Source organism: Stegodyphus dumicola, chromosome 2 (genome assembly GCF_044657685.1).
Source record: "Stegodyphus dumicola isolate Sdum_Otavi_A_Nest chromosome 2, ASM4465768v1".
In the NCBI taxonomy this organism is placed as follows: Eukaryota; Metazoa; Arthropoda; class Arachnida; order Araneae; family Eresidae; genus Stegodyphus; species Stegodyphus dumicola.
Window position 1 is genome coordinate 35,837,317 of NC_140769.1, and position 18,909 is coordinate 35,856,225.

Below are 18,909 nucleotides of genomic sequence, written 5' to 3' on the forward strand. Positions count from 1 at the left end.
GAAGCACTGCAGGGACAGGATTTCTAGTCTTTCTCTTCGCCAATTCGTAAAGGCGAGATGAGACATCCTTTTAACATCCATCCCGATCTCTTGGACTGTTTCCGTGAGCTTTTGTTGGCGAGATATAAACTGAAGCTTGCTATTCTCTTTTAAACTCTTCTCGCCACAGTTCAGCTCCAGTGCGCAGGATGGAGCTTCGAAGCCTAGCCTCTGGTTTTCGGGCAGAGTTTGAAGGATATCGGCTGTGTCTACTTTCAGAAAAGTGCCGAGATGATGAGCCTTATTTATGGTTTTCCATCCATCTGCTTCACCCACTACAAAAAACTGAGTCTTATAGACTTGCCAAGAAATCTTTCTGGCGTGCGTGGATAGATTTAGAGAGGGTCGTCGAGACATACTTACAAATTTCAAGGCGTCCGATTTACGTCCGAATATCACTATGGATTTCATCAAGCTGTCAAGCCTTGGCGACAGCAGTTGAAATTGTTTCATTGATTTGTGATCCGAAAACAGAAACATTTTCTCCCATTTCTTCAACTTCCTTTTCAAATGTGTCTTTTCTGTCTTCCATAACCTCTTATTGTTTTCTCTTCTGGTAGCAATTTCTCTCTCCATTTCCTCTTGACTTGCTTCAATCTTTTCTTGAACTGACTTGAAGCCCTCTTCCATCTTTCTTGTCCCGTCTTCATGTCTCCGTTAACGGACTTGACGGCCACTTCCATCTTTTCTTGGAACGAAGTAAAGGCTATCACCGGCTATGATTGTTGCCCCTCCATCTCTCGTGTCAAAGGCATTCAATGAAACTTCTGACATCAAAATTTGTACGTGTATACGGGTTTTTAAAGTACTGAATGCACACGAAGCTGATGAGAACTTGATAAAATTTATTTTCCCAAAAGGAGCATTTTGCAATTCTGGATTTTTTTCACATAAAGCACTCGTACAGCTCTCCTCAGTTTGACAGAACACAATTAGTAGTTACCTCTCAAACTTCTAAGAACGTCAAACACAACGCAACTCAAACGGTATTTAAGGATAGAATCTGGCACAGAGATCTTTCACTATTCCGAACAAAACTCTGAACTAAATACTGGACTAAACTGAGAATTGATGGTCCTTCTTCTCTTATATAAGTTTCCCCCGTCCACTGAGAAATTTCCAGTAACTTAAATTTCTCGGTATTACTAGAAGGCATATACTGTTATAGTTACATACGGGGCCGGGTATCAGACTATTTAGTGCTATACAGGGATCGGACAAAAAGGTCGCCAAGTGGTAGCGAAGTTTGGCAACATTTACCGATTTTTCGTCAAATTTGGCAACACAAAATTGCAACAAAAATGCCAGCTTGTCATTCGGGAGACAGCGATTTACTTCAGTGTTAAATGGTCTTGTCTCGGTAACCTTATTTTTACGGTCACTCTCTTGAGACCTTTAAAATACATTATACAAGAGATACAATTTTACATATAATTTCACTAAAATTATTTACACATATATAGCAAATCCGAAACGATAATTTTAGTCTTCTAATTATTCCTACCAAATATTGTGTTTGCTTAAAACGTAGACTAAATCTTGATTTCTTTTTCAAATGTTACTTTCTTTTTGTATAATTTTATTTGTAGTCATTTGATTATAATTCGCTAGCGAAAAACAAATACTTTCTTCTAAACATTTTCACAGTTCTGGCGATAAATGGCGACGGAGGAAGAACATGCTTAAACCAGCTTTCCATACAAGAGTACTTCAGAATTACATAGAAAAGTTTAATACAGGAGCTGAAATATTGGTTGACAAAATGAAGATATCTGTGAATAAACCTTGGACGGATCTTGGACCACTATTCGGAGAGTGTACCTTAAGTATTTTATGTGGTGAGTTTCTTCCTTTAAATTTCATAACATTACTTGAAAAATATAATTTTTTCCCCTCTTAAAAGGAATAAAGATATTCCGGTCTTTAATATTTAGTATAATTCGGGCATTTTGAAACCGTGTTATTGTGATTTTATTTTGAAACCGTGTTATTGTGATTTTATTTATTTCATTTCCCACTGGAAATGAAAATGCTTTAATTCGTACGGTGTAACCACTGCCTGCTTTCAAATCTTTGAGTTTGTTTAAAATTCAAAGTTTTACAAAACTGTAAATATAAAATTCGAAATTCAAAATTAGCACATGTTTGGGTGGAGGAATAGATTATTAAAAATTTGATGCCCTAGGAACCGTCGCTTTTTCACGTTGCGAGAAACATACATACATTCATCTATATTAATTTTTATTTAATTACTTTAAAAGTAATACAAGACGATAATATTTCGTGATAACAACTTCAATGGGCTAAAAGTCCTACAGTTTCCGGAGTTTAAAGGTAGCATTAAATGATTTGTTAAATTAAATTTGATAGGTAAGCATCTTCATTTCTCCAAGTAGCATTCTCACGCGCTGTAGATAAAAATGTTTTATTTCGTTATAAAAGTGCTTTATTCGAACACTGCTCGTAAAGTTCACAAAATAGGAAATAAATTTTTAAAAAAAATCGAAATTCAAAATTCCGTCTTCCAGGTACATATGTTGGGTGGACGACTACGTCATTCAAAATTGGATGGCGCTAGGTACCGTCGATTTTTCACAATGCGAAGAACATAAATACATCCTGGAAGATTCTTTATTACTTAATTTCTGTAAAAATAATACAGGGCACTATCATCTGGAGTCAACAATTTGAAAAGGGATACGCTGTTTAAGTGAATCTGAGCAAAATCCCATTTGGAGACAAATAGCGCCTTTTGAGCTAAAAAAATTTAGTTGCCTTCAAAACTGATGTTTAGCGATGGATTTTAGAACATGTTTTTTCCAGTATACGGAACGCTAGAATTCTATTTAAGATCTAGCTATTAGTTAAATTCTAAAAAATGGTAAACTAAACGAAGTTAATTAGGAAAATGAGTAAGTTAGGCGTAACATGGATTTTTGTAACTCTTACCTCCTTTACACCGATATGTTGTATTGTTGTGATTAATCTCACTTGTCTGACAGTAACATGAGAACAAGCCCAGGAAATTCATCGTGCTAAGGCGTGCAAGATTGCGCCTGTCGTTGGCAAGAGACTTGAGCATCCTATAGGTGACTTCACTCAGTTCTGCCCAAATTTTGACGGAGAGCACCCCGGGGGCTTTGGTCTGAGGGTCTCTCACGCCTCTTACCCTACCACCAATCCTCGAAAGGACTTTCGGCTAGTCATGTGTTTAGAGTGCCCCCTCCCCGCATGGCGCAAAGGCACTACACGTTTACAAACATCCATGCCTTCTCCGGGATTTGAACCCGGGCACTTCGTCGCATTAGGCTCCCCATTCGATGTCGCATTAGGCTCCCCATTCGATGTCGCATTAGGCTCCCCAAGTAGGCTATACCGTCTGAGCGGCCTTACGCCGATATAAATTCGGCGATATTCACTTACATTGCGCAAATTGGCGTTTTTAAATTTCGAAGTTTTTAGTTCAGTTCATAAGACTATTTTGCAATGCTTGTAATTAACGTGAAAACGAAAAGGTAGCTAATCAAAAAAACAAATGAAAAGCATTTTGGCTTTTTGAAGAATAAAATTTCTATTGGTAATGCAGATAATTAAGAATCTCTCTTTTGAACTTTTACTCAAAAGCCCAGACTTACTAAGATTAAATCGGAATCGGTAAAAATTTCTTCTGTACAAGAGAAATAACAATTCTAGAAGCACGGTAAGCAAAATTCTTAATTGCACATTGGGATCCTATCCATGGACGGACTTCGAGTGCAAATAATGGGTTGTAAATTGTTCTTGTGACTCTGAAATTTAAGCAGCTTTTATTAATCTAAAAGTGACGTTAGTCCCGAATGGGATATAATCTCGAAACGGCATTTTGCAATCAGTCATTGTAAACGGTGTATCACTTTTCAGATTATTGCCACCAAATATTATCGTCCTGTATTATATTTAAAGAAATTAAATAATTAAGAATCTGCACCAATGTACGTATGTTTCTCTAATTGTGAAAAAGAAGGGTACGTAAAGCCATCCAATTTGAATAACGTAGTCCTTCACCCAAACGTGGGCACCTGAAAGCCTAGATTTACGAATTTGTTTTATTATCTATTTCATATTTTGTAAAACTTTAACGAAGTCTTTATTAAAAAACTCATTTCAAAGCGATTAATGGCAACACTGTATGAGGTATATATCCTCTCACTTTCTCGCATGCCTTCGCGGTGTGACTGGAAGCACATTCGACACGTATTCGAGGGGTCTAGTGGTGCGAAAATGCGCAATGCTGCGCATTTTTCATATTCTGCTTCAAAAATACCTAATTACTCCACAACTGTACAGATGTTTTCAATCTGTGACAGATCTGGAGACCGTGCAAGCAATCGAATACACTGTGCATCGAGGAAGGTCAGAACACGACGTGCAGCATGTGTTCTTGGATTATCTTGTTGTAACATGGCGTTTGGGGGCCTCGAAAATAGGGCACGACCACTGGATGTAAGATGTCAGAAATGCATCCATCTGCGTTCGAATTACCATCGATCCGAACTAGAGATGTGCGTGTCGTGTACCCAATGGCTGCCTAAACCATCACACCAGATACAGGGACCCTATGCCGATATCAAATGCAAGAAGGCGGCGTGCGGTCTCCTCGGGCACTCGAAACACGTATACGGCCACCAGAATACTGCGTTCTGAACTTAGGAACCGGGACTCGTTTGAAAAGGGGACATTGTGTCACTCCTGTACACAACTTGGCCCACTAGAGTCGTCATCTCTCTGTGTGCTGCATTGTCGAGGGAAGCCGAAGTAATGGTCTTCCTGCTGATAGCCCACACTGCTGCAAACGTCGACGCACCTTACGATCTGATACTGGGCGTGCTGTAAACATGGCCATTTCCTGACTAATGTTCCCTCTGTCGTTAGTCGCGGGAGGCCGTTGAGATACTGCATGACCCTCAGCAATTCATTGATTCCATATTCACATGACAGTGCTTGGATATCGACATTCGAGGCATAACACGATATTTTGAGTGAACTACAACCTTACAAACCGATTTTCGAATGAGAAATCTACTGTACAGCTTTTCTTTTATGCAGTGCTTCAGATGTCGTTTCTCTCTCCTGTTTCGTCTAAATGCGCTGAAATACTGACCAGTTTGCATATCCCAACCTCTTCTTCCTTCCATCTTATTTTGACGTTCGTCAGATCATTCCTTGCTGGTGTTGAAATTTTAATAGCCAGCGGTGTATTTACTCTTTCCTACACTGTTAACGTGTTTCGGCATGATTCAAACGGATTGTCATTAAATTTTTATTACATATATATCCAAGAAAATATTCATTTAGTTCTATGGCAGAGGAGGGTAAGCTCATAATTTTGTTTTCTCTGTAGATTCAATCTTTGGAAAAAAACAAAATGACTGCGAAATTCAGGCGGCAATGGAAGCATGTAAAGAGTAAGTTTCTAGTTTCCCAGTTCTGTAATCTAATTAATTAAAAATTCTACTTCTGAAGTAAGTAATCAAAGAAAAGATCTCAACCGAGTTTATATTATTATACATGCGAATTGATTAGTTAAATGCTATATTAAATGCCAAACATATTGGCAGCTAAAACGAGGTGTTATTACAACATGTATTCAAAGAAGATGCATGGTTGATGAGTCTTCTTGAAGTATCTGAAAATTGTATGTGTTTGCTATATAAGAGAAAAGTAGAAATATTTTCAAAATTAAGGCTTCTGTTTTGTTTGTGTTTTATTTAACTCACTTTTGTTTTCAAATTTTCTAGTTTTAGTTATAAAAAAGTAATATGAAGAAATGATCAACATAAGAATTAATAACTTCACCAGAATGCATGTTTCCCTGAATTATTAGAATCGGAACCTTTTGAAGGATTTTTTTTATTTAAGAACTTTCACTTACTTTTTATGAATAATATTAAGTGGTTTTATGAGACAAAATGGTTTTAAGCTGAAAAAAAGTTTTTTTGCTATTTATTTTCGTTTAACTTTAATTTTTTTTAAAGAGTCAACAATTAAAAATTCTTTCTTCTTCCCCAATTTTCAATATTTTTGCTTCAAATTTTTTTATTGTATTTATAATAGTGTTGTTCTTAATAGCTTTACGGATCGATTTTGCAATTAATGAATTAGTTTCTGAAAAAAATAAAAACAACATTTTTATATAAAAACTTTAAAAAAATATGATTTCAGTGACATTTTCACTTCTAATAATTTTTCTTTTCACTATTTTTCAAAACCCATCCTTTATTCTATTTAGTATATAGTTTTCAATAAACAGTAAAGTTATTAAATAATTTGGTTCATATCTGAACAAGTTTTAGGACTTAAGTAAAAGGATATATTGAAAAATTGCAAACTGAGAAAACTCAGTTTAAAGAATGTAAACTCATTAAATCATTTCAAATTTCTTAAAAATTTTATTACTGAATTTCAATACATATATATATATAATAAAACGTAGTACTGCTGAATTGATTAATATTACAAGCTTTTGTTTAAAACCTTATCTGGCTAGAAATGTTGCAAAAAAATCATAAAATGCAAGTAGAATTTTTCTTTACCTGTTTTTGTTTTTTAAAACATGCTCAAAGCAATTTTAATGCATGAATTAATTATAATATTTTTCCTAAAGCGCTTATAATCATTATTAATAATATTAATTTGTCGTTTTATTCTTTTTTTTAAAGCAAAATTTGAAATTTTAACAGACATAAAACATTTCATTTAAAACCACTCAGCAGCTTTTGTGATTTCTTCTCTTATTTCAGCCATTTATTCTCGTATATAAATTGTATTTTAAATTAATTTATGGGCATTTTAATTAATTAAAGAGTTTAATGTTTGTTCCAGCACTATTTCAATAATGCTACAGTCAGAAACTTGATTACTTTCATCACACCACCTCTTTCTGTTCGTGTCTAATGACAGATAGTTTCAATTTTTAATAAGCATAGCAAAGTTGACTGATAATACACATAAAATTATTTGTTGAGCTCAGTATAAATATATAAACTTCCCAGTTTAATGGTGAAAATAATTATTTCCCAATTTTAATTTGTATTTAAATAAATCAGTATATACACACAAACAGTTTTTTGATAGTTGGAGTCATATTTAACTACACTCCCTTTCATTTACACTGATTTTTAGTAAATTATTGAAACAATTACGAAGTAAAAAAAAATACTGAGGGGGCGTGGTATTTAAAGGGGTGTCAAATTTTTTAAAAACCTTTTTATAGCATTTATTATCATCAGATCATTTCAAAATTTATCTTCAGTGTAGTGAGGGTATTAAGGTGCGTTTCCAGTAAAAAACTGAAAAATCGGTAATTTCATTGATTTTGGGAGTCTCCTTAAATAAAAATACATTATATAAGAACTCTGGCGATATTCTTATTCAATCCTTTTGAAAAGTGCTTCTAATGTAGTACGATTCTGTGGGAATATTTAACAGCCAAACATCACTCTTTCACTGTATCTTAAATTATTTTAATCGGATATTAATTCATTTTACGTAATGGTTAAATCTTGCTTCATAAAATAAAGTTTTCCAGCATACTTAAAATGGTTTTCTTCTGCAACTCAAAGCCATCTGTATCTCGTTCCTTCAGCCGCAGAAGGTAGTAGAGAGAAAAATGACGACACGGAAAATAAGATTCGTGAAAAAATTAGTTTCGAAATTTGGTGATAGGGAAATTGTGGCGCTGCTGTAGTCTGCACAGCTGAGAATTAGACGAGTGAATAATTAAAGAAGAAATTTCATGTGCAACCGCGCCGTTTCCTTTTAAGAAGCCTCTCAGCTCTGTTGTTTAATCAATAAATACATGCAGACTTAACAATCACTATATTCTTTATTGTAACCAAAGATTATAATAAAGGAAACTATTTTTGGAAATAAATTGCCCACCAAAAGATTCGTTTAAACCAGGACTACACGATGTATTTCTTATTTATTTTAAAACAACATAAAGGTCAGGTATGTCTCACTGATAAATTCTAAAATGGCCCACTGCGAATTTTCAATAAACTGTTAGGCCCAATATATATGTCCAATATGTTAAAAGCATGGAAAAGAAGATTTTGCATGCATTGAAAAGTCACTTACCAAAGCTTAGTGACGCGAAGTTAAAAAGCAGAAACATTCATTAGTCTGTGAATTCGGAGATACAAGATAAAAGGTTTTATGAGAACTTAAACAATGATAAAACAGCGACTCGGGAAACCTTTACTGAAGTGGATCATAGATTGATGAGATATAATTAAGCTAAAAGTTATCAAAGATCGGTATAAGACTTCTAAAGGGTAACCTCAAGCTCACATACAGAATATCTGAAAATTTATTTTCTATGTCTCCACTTGGAAATTTTTCTTGAGAAAGTAGAAGCTCTGAACGATGAACAAGGCGAAAGATTCTAATAGAATATCATGAAAATGAAGCACAGATTGTATATTTATTATGTAAATTAAACAGTTATTTATAATTTCAGCCTTTAGTTGGTTCAGCAGAAATGTAAGGGATTTGGAAAGCATTTAAGCTGAGGTTTGGGACAGCTGAGGTACGACAGAGCGTATTTCTGCCTCTCGAGACCACGTTACTTTAGTTCTGCCGTTCCTGATAAGTTTGTATTCAGCTTTGAGTTAATTTCTTTCATCATTTAAACTGATACGCCGGTTAGAGTTTTCTGGATTGGGTTTAAATAGAAATGTTTAGTGTTTGATTAGTAGCCTACACTTTAAATTAAATTTGACTATTACTCTAGTTTCACTATCACAGATGGTGATTGTATTAAGCACAAGACGTGATCAAATTCTATTTTAATGAAAAGGTTGTTTTAAAACTTTTCAAGTCTCTGTAGGTTTTCAGACACAGAGATAATTCGCTGTATGACCGCTTGTAAGATATTAAATAAAAGTAGGATTACTTCCAGATTCAGTTAGAGAAACTGACATCCACTACAAGTAAAGTAAATAGTTACACACACAAGTAAGTTTTTTCGAAGTGTCTCGAGCGTACATTTCTTTGAACTTAACTTTTACAGTTGTTTCACCGAAGTTATTAACAGCACATTTTCGATATACTTAAGCTGCGTGGATGTCATTCATGCGTGTTTCTTGCATTTATCAACACTTATATAAATTATTTTAAACTACAGTAGCATCTCCTTGCATGCCACACTCAGAAAAAAAGGTAACTGTATTAATAGCTTTGTATATTCACAAATTCAAATTGCGCCAACGTGCTCCTGTATGACTAAGTCATTTAACGACAGCATCTATAAACATGTAGTACACCGTAAGTAATGTGCAAGTATCATTTGTCGACTTACTAGTAAACCAGGGATAGTTGATCAGTTGTGTGGAGAACAAATCAGCCAAGTCTTAATTTGTCACTTTAGTTGTTGATTCAAGAAAGGGGAAAGAAATCTGTGCAGTTTTAAAATATATTTTGAACTTTTCAGTTACGCATAATAATGGTTTAATTATTACTACCGTTTTCAGCTTATTCTTCTATTTCAGACTGAGTGAAATTTCCTCCAATCGAATCATGAGACCGTGGACATTCAACAACACAATTTTTAGTTTGACGTCTGAGGGAAGAAAACTGAGAAAAGCGAAAGAAAGTTTTGATAAATTTTGTGAAAAGGTAAAATGTAATTTTTATTCAAAAAAAATCTTTTCTTAAATAATCATGTGTAATTAAAAATATTTTTGCTTACTTCTGATAAACAAGGCAGCTTTGTGTTAAAAGGGACCTAGTGCTGACTTTCAGTTTATTTAAATTAACCCAAATGATCTCATATTATTTACGAATCGTAATTATCATTCTAAGGGGGTGAGGTTATTGAAAGTGCATTTGAATGAGTACGTGTAATAAGATTGTATATTGTTTTGCATAATTGATTCCCAGTTTACATCTTCCAGTCCCTGAATTTAAAACCCAGAAAGGATTAATTTAAAAATTTCACAATCGACTAAATTCAGTAGTTAATTTTTTTTTTTTTTTTTTGTCATGAGTTTTGTTTATTGTGAAAAATTCACGATATCTTTGTCATGCGTTTTATAATAACTCATTTCTGATTGCTTGGCAACAAATAGACTTATTACCAGGCAATCCGAGATAAAATGACACTCATCGGCACGCTCATTGGCTTTTTTTTTTTTTTTTTTGGTTATGTTTAATTTTGTAAAGGCGGAAGTATCCATACTTTGTCCGTATTTCCTCGAGTAATACTTTTTAACCTTTTGCTAAATTCGTCGTTTGCAAATCGGGAGGAGAAAATGATGCCAGAAATTTAGTTTCCGAAGGATGCAGTTACAGTAAGAACATATGAAATAAAAAGGATGCATGAGAAAACTACAGGTAACAATCAAAATATTATTTCTTTAAAAGAAACCTATATTCCAATAAGAATGCATAGTGATATTAGCAATATCTAATATGACTTCTTCCTTTCTATTTCTCTCCATTTTCCCTGTTATCTCTGCTACTCCTTAGGCCTCAAATCATCCATATGTAAGTAGAGAAGTAAAATATGCGGTTGAGTCAGGAACACCTAGACTGAATGTCAGTTATTTTTTGCTTCGCTGTGATTTGTAGGTTTTCCTATAATGCTGGCATAAAATTCAACAATTAGAAGGGAAATGTTCGGCTCACTCTTAACAATTATTTCTCTGTGTGGGCGAGTTATCGCTTTTGCTGAATTCTGACTCTTGATACAAGATAAAACACAAAACGTAAAGGTCCACCAGTGGCAGAGAGGTAAAATTGCTGAACACTGGTGGTTTCCTCCGAGGTACGAATACCGCGAACGGGCTGGCTGCATGGGCGTTTTCGTGGTTTTCCTCATGTGTAACGTGTTGCACGAGCAAGTTTGCCTTAGAAAGTATTCCACGAAGGCATCCTTTTTCTTAAGCAGATAGTCCTCGACGCTTTGGCATAATAAAATAAACCAAACAAAAATGCAAAAGTTTATTTCTTTGCCGATGATGAACTTAATTTTAAAAAATACAGCACAAAATTAAACTTTTCTCAACAAAAGTAGCTCACTAGAAATTTATAGTGTAATTAGTAAATTTACTCCAACCTACAACTTGAGTGAGTCGGACGGACAAAGCTAAACTCATTTACCACACTTAACTGTGCTAATGTCAGACGTTCACGCCTATTCCTATCACAGGCTTTTAATTGTACCAGCACGTTACAACCGCGGCAACAGATCAACCCCAAATGATGCTAGTTGCTATTATTCCGTCCATTTTAACCGACGCCGCATGCCGTAAACTATGTATAGCTTTCTCGACTGCGTGATTATGACACAAAGAAGGCATGTAGAAAGAAGCAACACAAACTTCACCATTACTAAACGTAAAAGAAATGTCACAAGTTTTGTATAAATCCTAAGTAAGAGTCTGAAAGTCTCTGTATTATCGAAATTGAATTTTTGATTCCCGTCCCTATTCGTTATTTCATGATGAGAAACGGGTTTAAATGATTAAATCATTACAACCTTTCCAAATATAATACAGTTTATTAGATTTGAAAGAGAAGATAATAACAGCTTCATTACTACTTCAACATGCACAGTTAATGAACAGTCAATGCATTGTCTTTTATAAACACTGCAGTTTAACTGAAATCCTGAAATCTGCTGAGTTGGCTTCCGTCCCAGAGTATTACACAATCCATACAGAATTGGTTACCAATTCAGCAGTTTAAGGTCCTTGAAGATATTAAAGCACTGTGTTTCTTAGGAAGCCGAATCTCTTACTTATAGTGCATAATACATGCATACTTACTAATACATAATACAAATATAAATATAAATTCAAATATGTGAATAAATTACATAATACAAATACACAGCACATTCTTGAATAAATGCTAATACATTCTTAAATAAGTACTAAAAACATATCTGAGTTAAAAACATTGTACAAAAATTATTACATCTTATGAAACTACTGTTATGCTTCCAATACCTGCATTTTATACCTATACACTGTACATTTACCAATATTTGATTGACCAATAACTTGTACCATATTATTACAAAAAAGCATTATACAGCACGTAGGAGTAGCAATGTGTTATCAATGTACTTATTCACAAGTATTTTTACATAGAAATGCATTATACAGCAGGTACAAGTACAGTGTTTTCATCAATCTACTTCTTAACGAGTATACTTTTTGCATTCTTAGGTAAGTACTAAAACCTGTTTCAAATACTGATTACACACATGAAAATTTACCTTACAGTATATAGTACTTTATCCAATCTCCTATACTTTATAATACTATTACTGCCCACAATACAAAACAAAAAGAAAAACAAACTTCCAAGTACATCTATAATACAGTACATTATACAAATACGTTGTACCTGTACATTACATAGTTACCAATATTTAATACAATTGCAAGTGTATTATAACTGGTACATTTACGGATAAATGACAGAAGTGCGTTATAATATTTAAAATCCGCTTATTGATTAAATACTCATACATTACTAGATAAATGCGTCTTACAATATCTAGTATATATTATAATCGCTATTATATTATACAATTACTATGCACATTATTTCATCAGCATATAACTTAAATAGATACGATCCTGATTACATACTAATAGTTTGTTCAGGTACCACTTTTTTTTTGGGGGGGGGGGAGACATAAACTGAAACACAAATATATATTCCATCTTACAAAATTCAGTACATTATACAATTATAACAAGTCCAGCACATTATGCAATTATACAATTACTAATACTTAAACAATTATTGTACCGTATAACGCAACCTCGGACTAATGCAAAAGACTACTAAATAATTACTTATACAATAGCTAAAATATTAAAAGAACCTTACAAATGCCAATACTAATGTACGATTTCCAAAATATAATTATTAATATATAACAAGGCACGTTCAATTGCAAATACATTATGCAGTGTATTGTACCAGAACACAGTACAAATCTACTGTCATAGACATGGAGCATTCTAATTTTCTATAATCTTCGTACAATTATAAATGGGCTATTCTTCATATTCATTTACAGTATTCCCTTAATGAACTGATTATGTTAATAATGCTTGCCTATGCAATCACAAGATGCATTATCTGTAATCTTAAAGCGGTAGAGATAAGAAGGAAAGGGGCCATGGACTGTCAAAAAGTGAGTGATATAATAAAGCGGAATATGTCTATCCAGAGAGACCCTAGGGATGTACTTATATACTCTTCGTCCTGTGACGCTTCTATTCCACTCGTCTTGCGATTTAGTCATAAGTTGATACATAGTGTGTTGCTTAAGAAAAGAGAACGTTTTGAGAGCTGGTATTTCTGGGAGTGTGGTAGAATATGCCGCTTCTTTGGCAATATGGTCAGCCATTTCATTGCTATATATACCAACATGTGAGGGGATCCAGTGCAGATGAGGCCTATTGCCTGAATGGAATACTTGTAACAGCAGATGTCTAATATTATTCACTAATGGACTGCGTGAAACAGTCCCTGCTATTGCAGTTAAACTTGAAGCTGAGTCCGTGTAGATGTGATTAGATGCCAGACGACATTCCGACAAATAAGTTATGGATTCTCTAATCGCTAGCAACGCTGCCTGAAAAACTGAGTTAAAAGTGCCCAGTTTCCTTTGCCACTGGTAAGTGACTCTATTGTTTATCCCTAGAGGGAACAGGCAGTGGCTTCCTGCCTATTCCCTGCCTGTTTCCTCTAGGGATTTAAAACCGTCTGTATATATTCCATCTGCACTATTGAGGTCATTTGGTTTCATAAGTGAGATGTGTTCCTCTAGGTTATTTGCCGCTGGATGGCAGGGATCTTCTGGGCTATGGTGTTTGTAATCTGGATTTACGTATTCCTCATAGATTAACTGTGATTCCAAGTCGGGAAACCTTCACTATTGTAGCTTCTCGCTCAGTGACTAAGTCAGAATTGGCAACAAGATTCCATAATGTCGGGCCCAGACACGATCCCTGTGGGCAACTTCTCTTAAGGGGTTTCATAGCCATTCTTCCATCTAAGGTGACCTGTACATATCTATCCTCTGTTTTACTGCAATTTAACTGAAATTGTAGCTTTTAGGTTTATTTCAAGTTGTGAAACTAGAAGAATATAATCGTAAATTATTTTTACACATTAAAGCAGGCCTCGGCAATCTATGACCTGCGGGTCACAGAGGTCATTTTGTAATTTTAAGTGACCCACTTGGGTTCCGAAAATAAAAGTACTCTATATAAAAATAAGTTATAAAACAGAAAACGAAGTGAGTATTTAAAGAATACATAAAAAAATAAACCGTTAAAAATAGCAATAATATTTGTGTTTGATTACAAAGCTGCAGTGTCGAACATTTAAAAAATTGTAACATAATTTCAAAGAGAAATCAATAAATTTGGTACTCCCCCCCCGCCGTTGACCTGTAATTCATAATTTAAAAAAAAGGCTTTGTCATTTTTGACCGCATACGGTTCAACTCATAAACGCGAGGTAATATTTTCACTTATGAAATTTATTTTAAGTAAGAACAGGAGCAGCTTAATGCGAAAGATTCAGATGTTTACATTTGACGATTAATTATAAGCCAGACTTGACTAAATTGGTGTCCAAAGCTCAGCGTCAAGGAAGCTATTGATATCGAAGAGGAAAACAAAATTTATTCAATTATGTTTGTTTTATACATTTAACGTTTATCGCATATTATATTTATTTCCTCAAAAACATTTTTCTCGCTATTCACCAAGAGAGACTGTTCTAAAATGAGAATACCACTGACTCGAAAAGTTTTATGGCTGATTTTGAGTGATTTGAACAGCAAACGAAAAAGGTTGCCGACGCCTGCATTAAAATCTCTCTTAATAGTAAATTAATTGTATAATTCAACCTCTCACTTACGAATAAATTATTTTAATTCCATAACCTTACATGCTCATTTAATCTATTTGTCGGGATTCGCCCACTGATAGGCTGAGGACAAGTAAAATGCAGGAAGTTAGTAGTCATTAGAAATAAGAAGAAGTAGTAGTTAAGACCTTAAAAACTGAGCTCATTTTTAGATTTATGTAATATTCCAGGTAATACATGAAAAGATGGAATCGATGTTGGCAGAGAGAGCAAATGAGAATAAAGTGCAGGAAACAGATGAATGTATCATTTTCAGGAGGAAAGGATGTACTTTTTTGGAGTTTCTTCTCGAATGTCATCCGAATGACCCAACATTGACACCAGAAAATGTACTAGATGAAGTTAATACTTTCATGGCAGCAGTAAGTAGGCTTTCGTTCTGTCTCATATTTTAATTTTTAACATCAGTAATACATTTGAAATAACTACACCCTCAGGATCAAGGAAATATTTAAAACGGCAAAATCAATGAGTTCGATTAACGGTCGACCACTGATATAGATTGAAACGGACCTACTCAAAATTAAGTTTGCTTACTGATGCTTCTGAGATGTAAGAACTGCCAGAGATGTCTCCGTAGACAGTTCATGTATGTCCACAGTCTTTCCATCTAACGGCTATGACAGCTTTTTATTGCATTTGAAGATATATTAAATTAGAAATATTGTTTATATTTCTTTTAATGAAGTATATTTCTGTAACATGATACTGTTAACAGCATCGAGCTAAATTTTAATTTCCAAATAAAACAGCAAATATATATCTGCTCCCCTCATTTATTTTATTTATTTTAAATCCTTAATTTTCTTTCTGATCACCTTTTTAATGTTATTTGATTTCTTTCACAAATTTTTAAGCAGGTGTAAAGGTAGTTTCAAGCGAATAAGCATGTAAATTAAAGGATAGAAATGAGTACTGCTACGAATGCTTCCTAGTCAAAATTATTTGCAATGTGTAAAATTTTATGCCTGGTTGTTAATAATATGAAAGTCTGATGTGGCCACTATCAAACTGAAACAAAATTCAGAATCAGTTTCAAAATGCATAATCATAGTAATGCATACAAATACATAACATAGTACATAATACTAATACACAACATAGTACATAATAATAATACATACTAACGTAGAATTACCCAGCGTTGCTTTCTTCGTACTTTCGCAAAATAAAATTGAGCAGCAAAACCACAGAATTTTTAAACACCATATGCATATGATCCTATATATATATAACTCCTGATTCAGTGTTAAGATTCGCCATACATTGTCGCATTTTTTCAGCATTTTCTCAGTTCATCATATCAGTATGTTTTCTTAATATGACGACTTACACAACTTTTTAAGTCTTTTTCTTACTAACTATCTTCGCACTTACGCCACGGGATAAGAACGTATAGTATTTGAAGTTAGAAATGCATGTTTCATAAATGTATGTTTCGATGGTTTCAATTTTAAAATTTCATGTAATATACTGTTTCTTAAAAATCAAGCAGCACATGCTATTTTCAATAATCTTTATTTCACAGAATCTGAATTTTGTTGAGATTTGTTTCTGTAGCATGTTCCAAATAGGAAAATTGTAAAGTAATACTGGATGGGCTATGGTTTCATGTAATATCATTTTACTGTGAAAAGAAATACTGCTGTGTTTTCGTGTTTTCCAAGGAAAAGTCTTAAAGTGATAAAACGAGGCTTAAAATTAAGTTTGTTTTCAAGTGTGATGTCAAAGTATGTGACATCTTTCCAAGGTATTTCATCCAAACAACGTGGTAGTAGACGTAAATTAATTGAGTGAATGACTTTTTTTAGAATACAGTCACATTTAATTCGTTAACATTAATTGAATTCTTGAATCTGTAAGCCATTTCACTTTCAAATCAAGATAGTACTGGATTTGACAATAAATATTTTCAAGTGGTTTAGCCTATGTTAGAATAGCTGTATTGTCAGTAAAGAGGGTACTTACGTACTAACACAACCATCTGAGTAGAAGCAGCTAAATTTTCAGAAAATGCCAAACTCTGGCAACCATGCGCATAGCCATTTTACCTGCAATCATACTCATAACAATCGTTTCAGTAAAGCACTTTCATATGCGTTCTCTTTTGTTGTAATCCAAGTTCCAACGATTTTTATATACAAATCGTGATATATTTTGCCTTAAGCTTAGCTTTAAAATATGAGCTTGTGGAGTTCGCCAGCAAAGGAAGAAATTAGTTAAAATTCAGGTAATACAGAATACAGAATTTTGTTGGAAACTTTCTAAAGGGAACAAGGAGGAAACGAGTTTTTTATATAGCCGCTGTTGGCGAATATTGCACGAAGCCAACTCTCCGTAATTCTCTTTATTTTTACAATTGGAAAAACAGATCGCTGTGTACTTTGACGGAAGAATAACGAAAAAAAAAGAAAGAAATTATATAAACATTCAATGAAGAATGTAAGTGTTTTATTTTTTTAATGTATGAAATAATTCTTATTTAATAATTTGCAATTTAAATTACTAAAGTATGTTTCCTTTTCCTATGTTGATATTGTTTACCAAACTTATACTTTAAATATCGATAGTTTAGGAATCTTTCTAAAAAGGTAAAAGCGAAAATCACCAATTTGCACATGCTAAAATAACTTTTATACTTTCATCCGTAAGAAATCACCCAATTGCGCCAAGATGGTTGCGATAATACGTAATTACCGCAAAGAGTGCTAATTGAATTGAAGGGTGTTGTGGATGTCATAAGTATGCATATCATATAATAAAAGACTTAGAATTGAATCTTCGGATACACATGCTTTTAAGCGACTTTTACGACGATTATGGATTGATTGGCAATGAGTACGCTGAATGACTTCCTCTGGAGAAAAGAAGCAATTGTTCGAGTTAGATTGTCTGGAAACTTATGTTTGAGCAATTTATGAATAGGGCTATACCAGAGACGGTCCGACGCTTTTGCGACATCAAGAAAACCCTCACCTGTGGGCAGTGTGCTGCTAAAGCTTTCAACACTCATATTCATGATCCGAAAGATTGTGTAGAGTTTAATTTTGCCGTAAATCCAAAGTGAGAGTATGGAAAGAAGGAAGAAGGTAGAATAGTTGTTTAAATACAGTGGAGTATGACTCTTTCTAGAGTTTTAGAAATAGAGCTAAGTAAGCTAACAATCCAATAGTTTTTTTCGGATATTTTTACCTGATTTGAAATAAGTAATTATAATTACATACTTTCAACAATTACGAAAGTGACGAAGTTTGAGAATGTTATTAATGTTTGTAATAAAAGTGATACCTTTTAGATGAATAGTTTTTAATGCTAGATTTTTTTATATTACTCGGCCGACCAGCTTTACGAATTTTGAGTTTTCTGATAATGTTCTGTAATAGGGAAAGTCCAGTAAAATGACAATTTGTAGGTGAAGGAGTGCATAGATAGTTGTGCACTGTTTTATTAACATGTGTAACGAAGTTATTATCGCAATGTGTTGGATTATGTCGAAATGTCGTTTCTAGGTTTTTTGCAAATGCATCAGCTTTGTCTTTATCACTGAAGGCAAGATCAAAGATGCTATGAAGTGGGGGATTTCTCACGTCTCTACAATATCATCTCATCTTTGTGTCCATATCAGTGTTGAAACAGATTGATGCTACCCCCAAATCTTATCACCATGTACTGTTTTTAAAGAAGTAATTCAGTATGTATAAAAAATTCTGTAGCAACGCTTAACACTCTATCAGGAATTTCTTAAATACAAAAATAAAATTAAGTATTAATTTTACTTTAAATTATCTGGCTTCTTACTCACCCTCTCTTGGTGTGGCGACAAAAAAAAAAAAAAAAAAACCTCTTAAGACATAACAAAAAAGTTAACAAAATTCCATAAATCATCAACTGTTGTTAATAAAGTTTATCAATTCCAAATCTCAT

The 18,909-nt window shown here is 33.7% G+C and overlaps 1 protein-coding gene across 1 annotated transcript in view; it reads left to right on the forward strand.

The window, feature by feature from the left end:
• Positions 1-1,695: 1,695 nt before the first annotated feature.
• LOC118201103 (cytochrome P450 4C1-like) overlaps positions 1,696-18,909 on the forward strand; it is a 52,632-nt gene continuing 35,418 nt past the window's right edge. The window contains exons 1-4 of the mRNA XM_085809787.1: positions 1,696-1,877; positions 5,420-5,483; positions 9,570-9,696; positions 15,156-15,347. Of these exons, the coding sequence (XP_085665913.1) occupies positions 1,718-1,877; positions 5,420-5,483; positions 9,570-9,696; positions 15,156-15,347 (543 nt within the window). The 5' untranslated portion in view covers positions 1,696-1,717. The remainder of the gene's footprint in view (positions 1,878-5,419; positions 5,484-9,569; positions 9,697-15,155; positions 15,348-18,909) is intronic.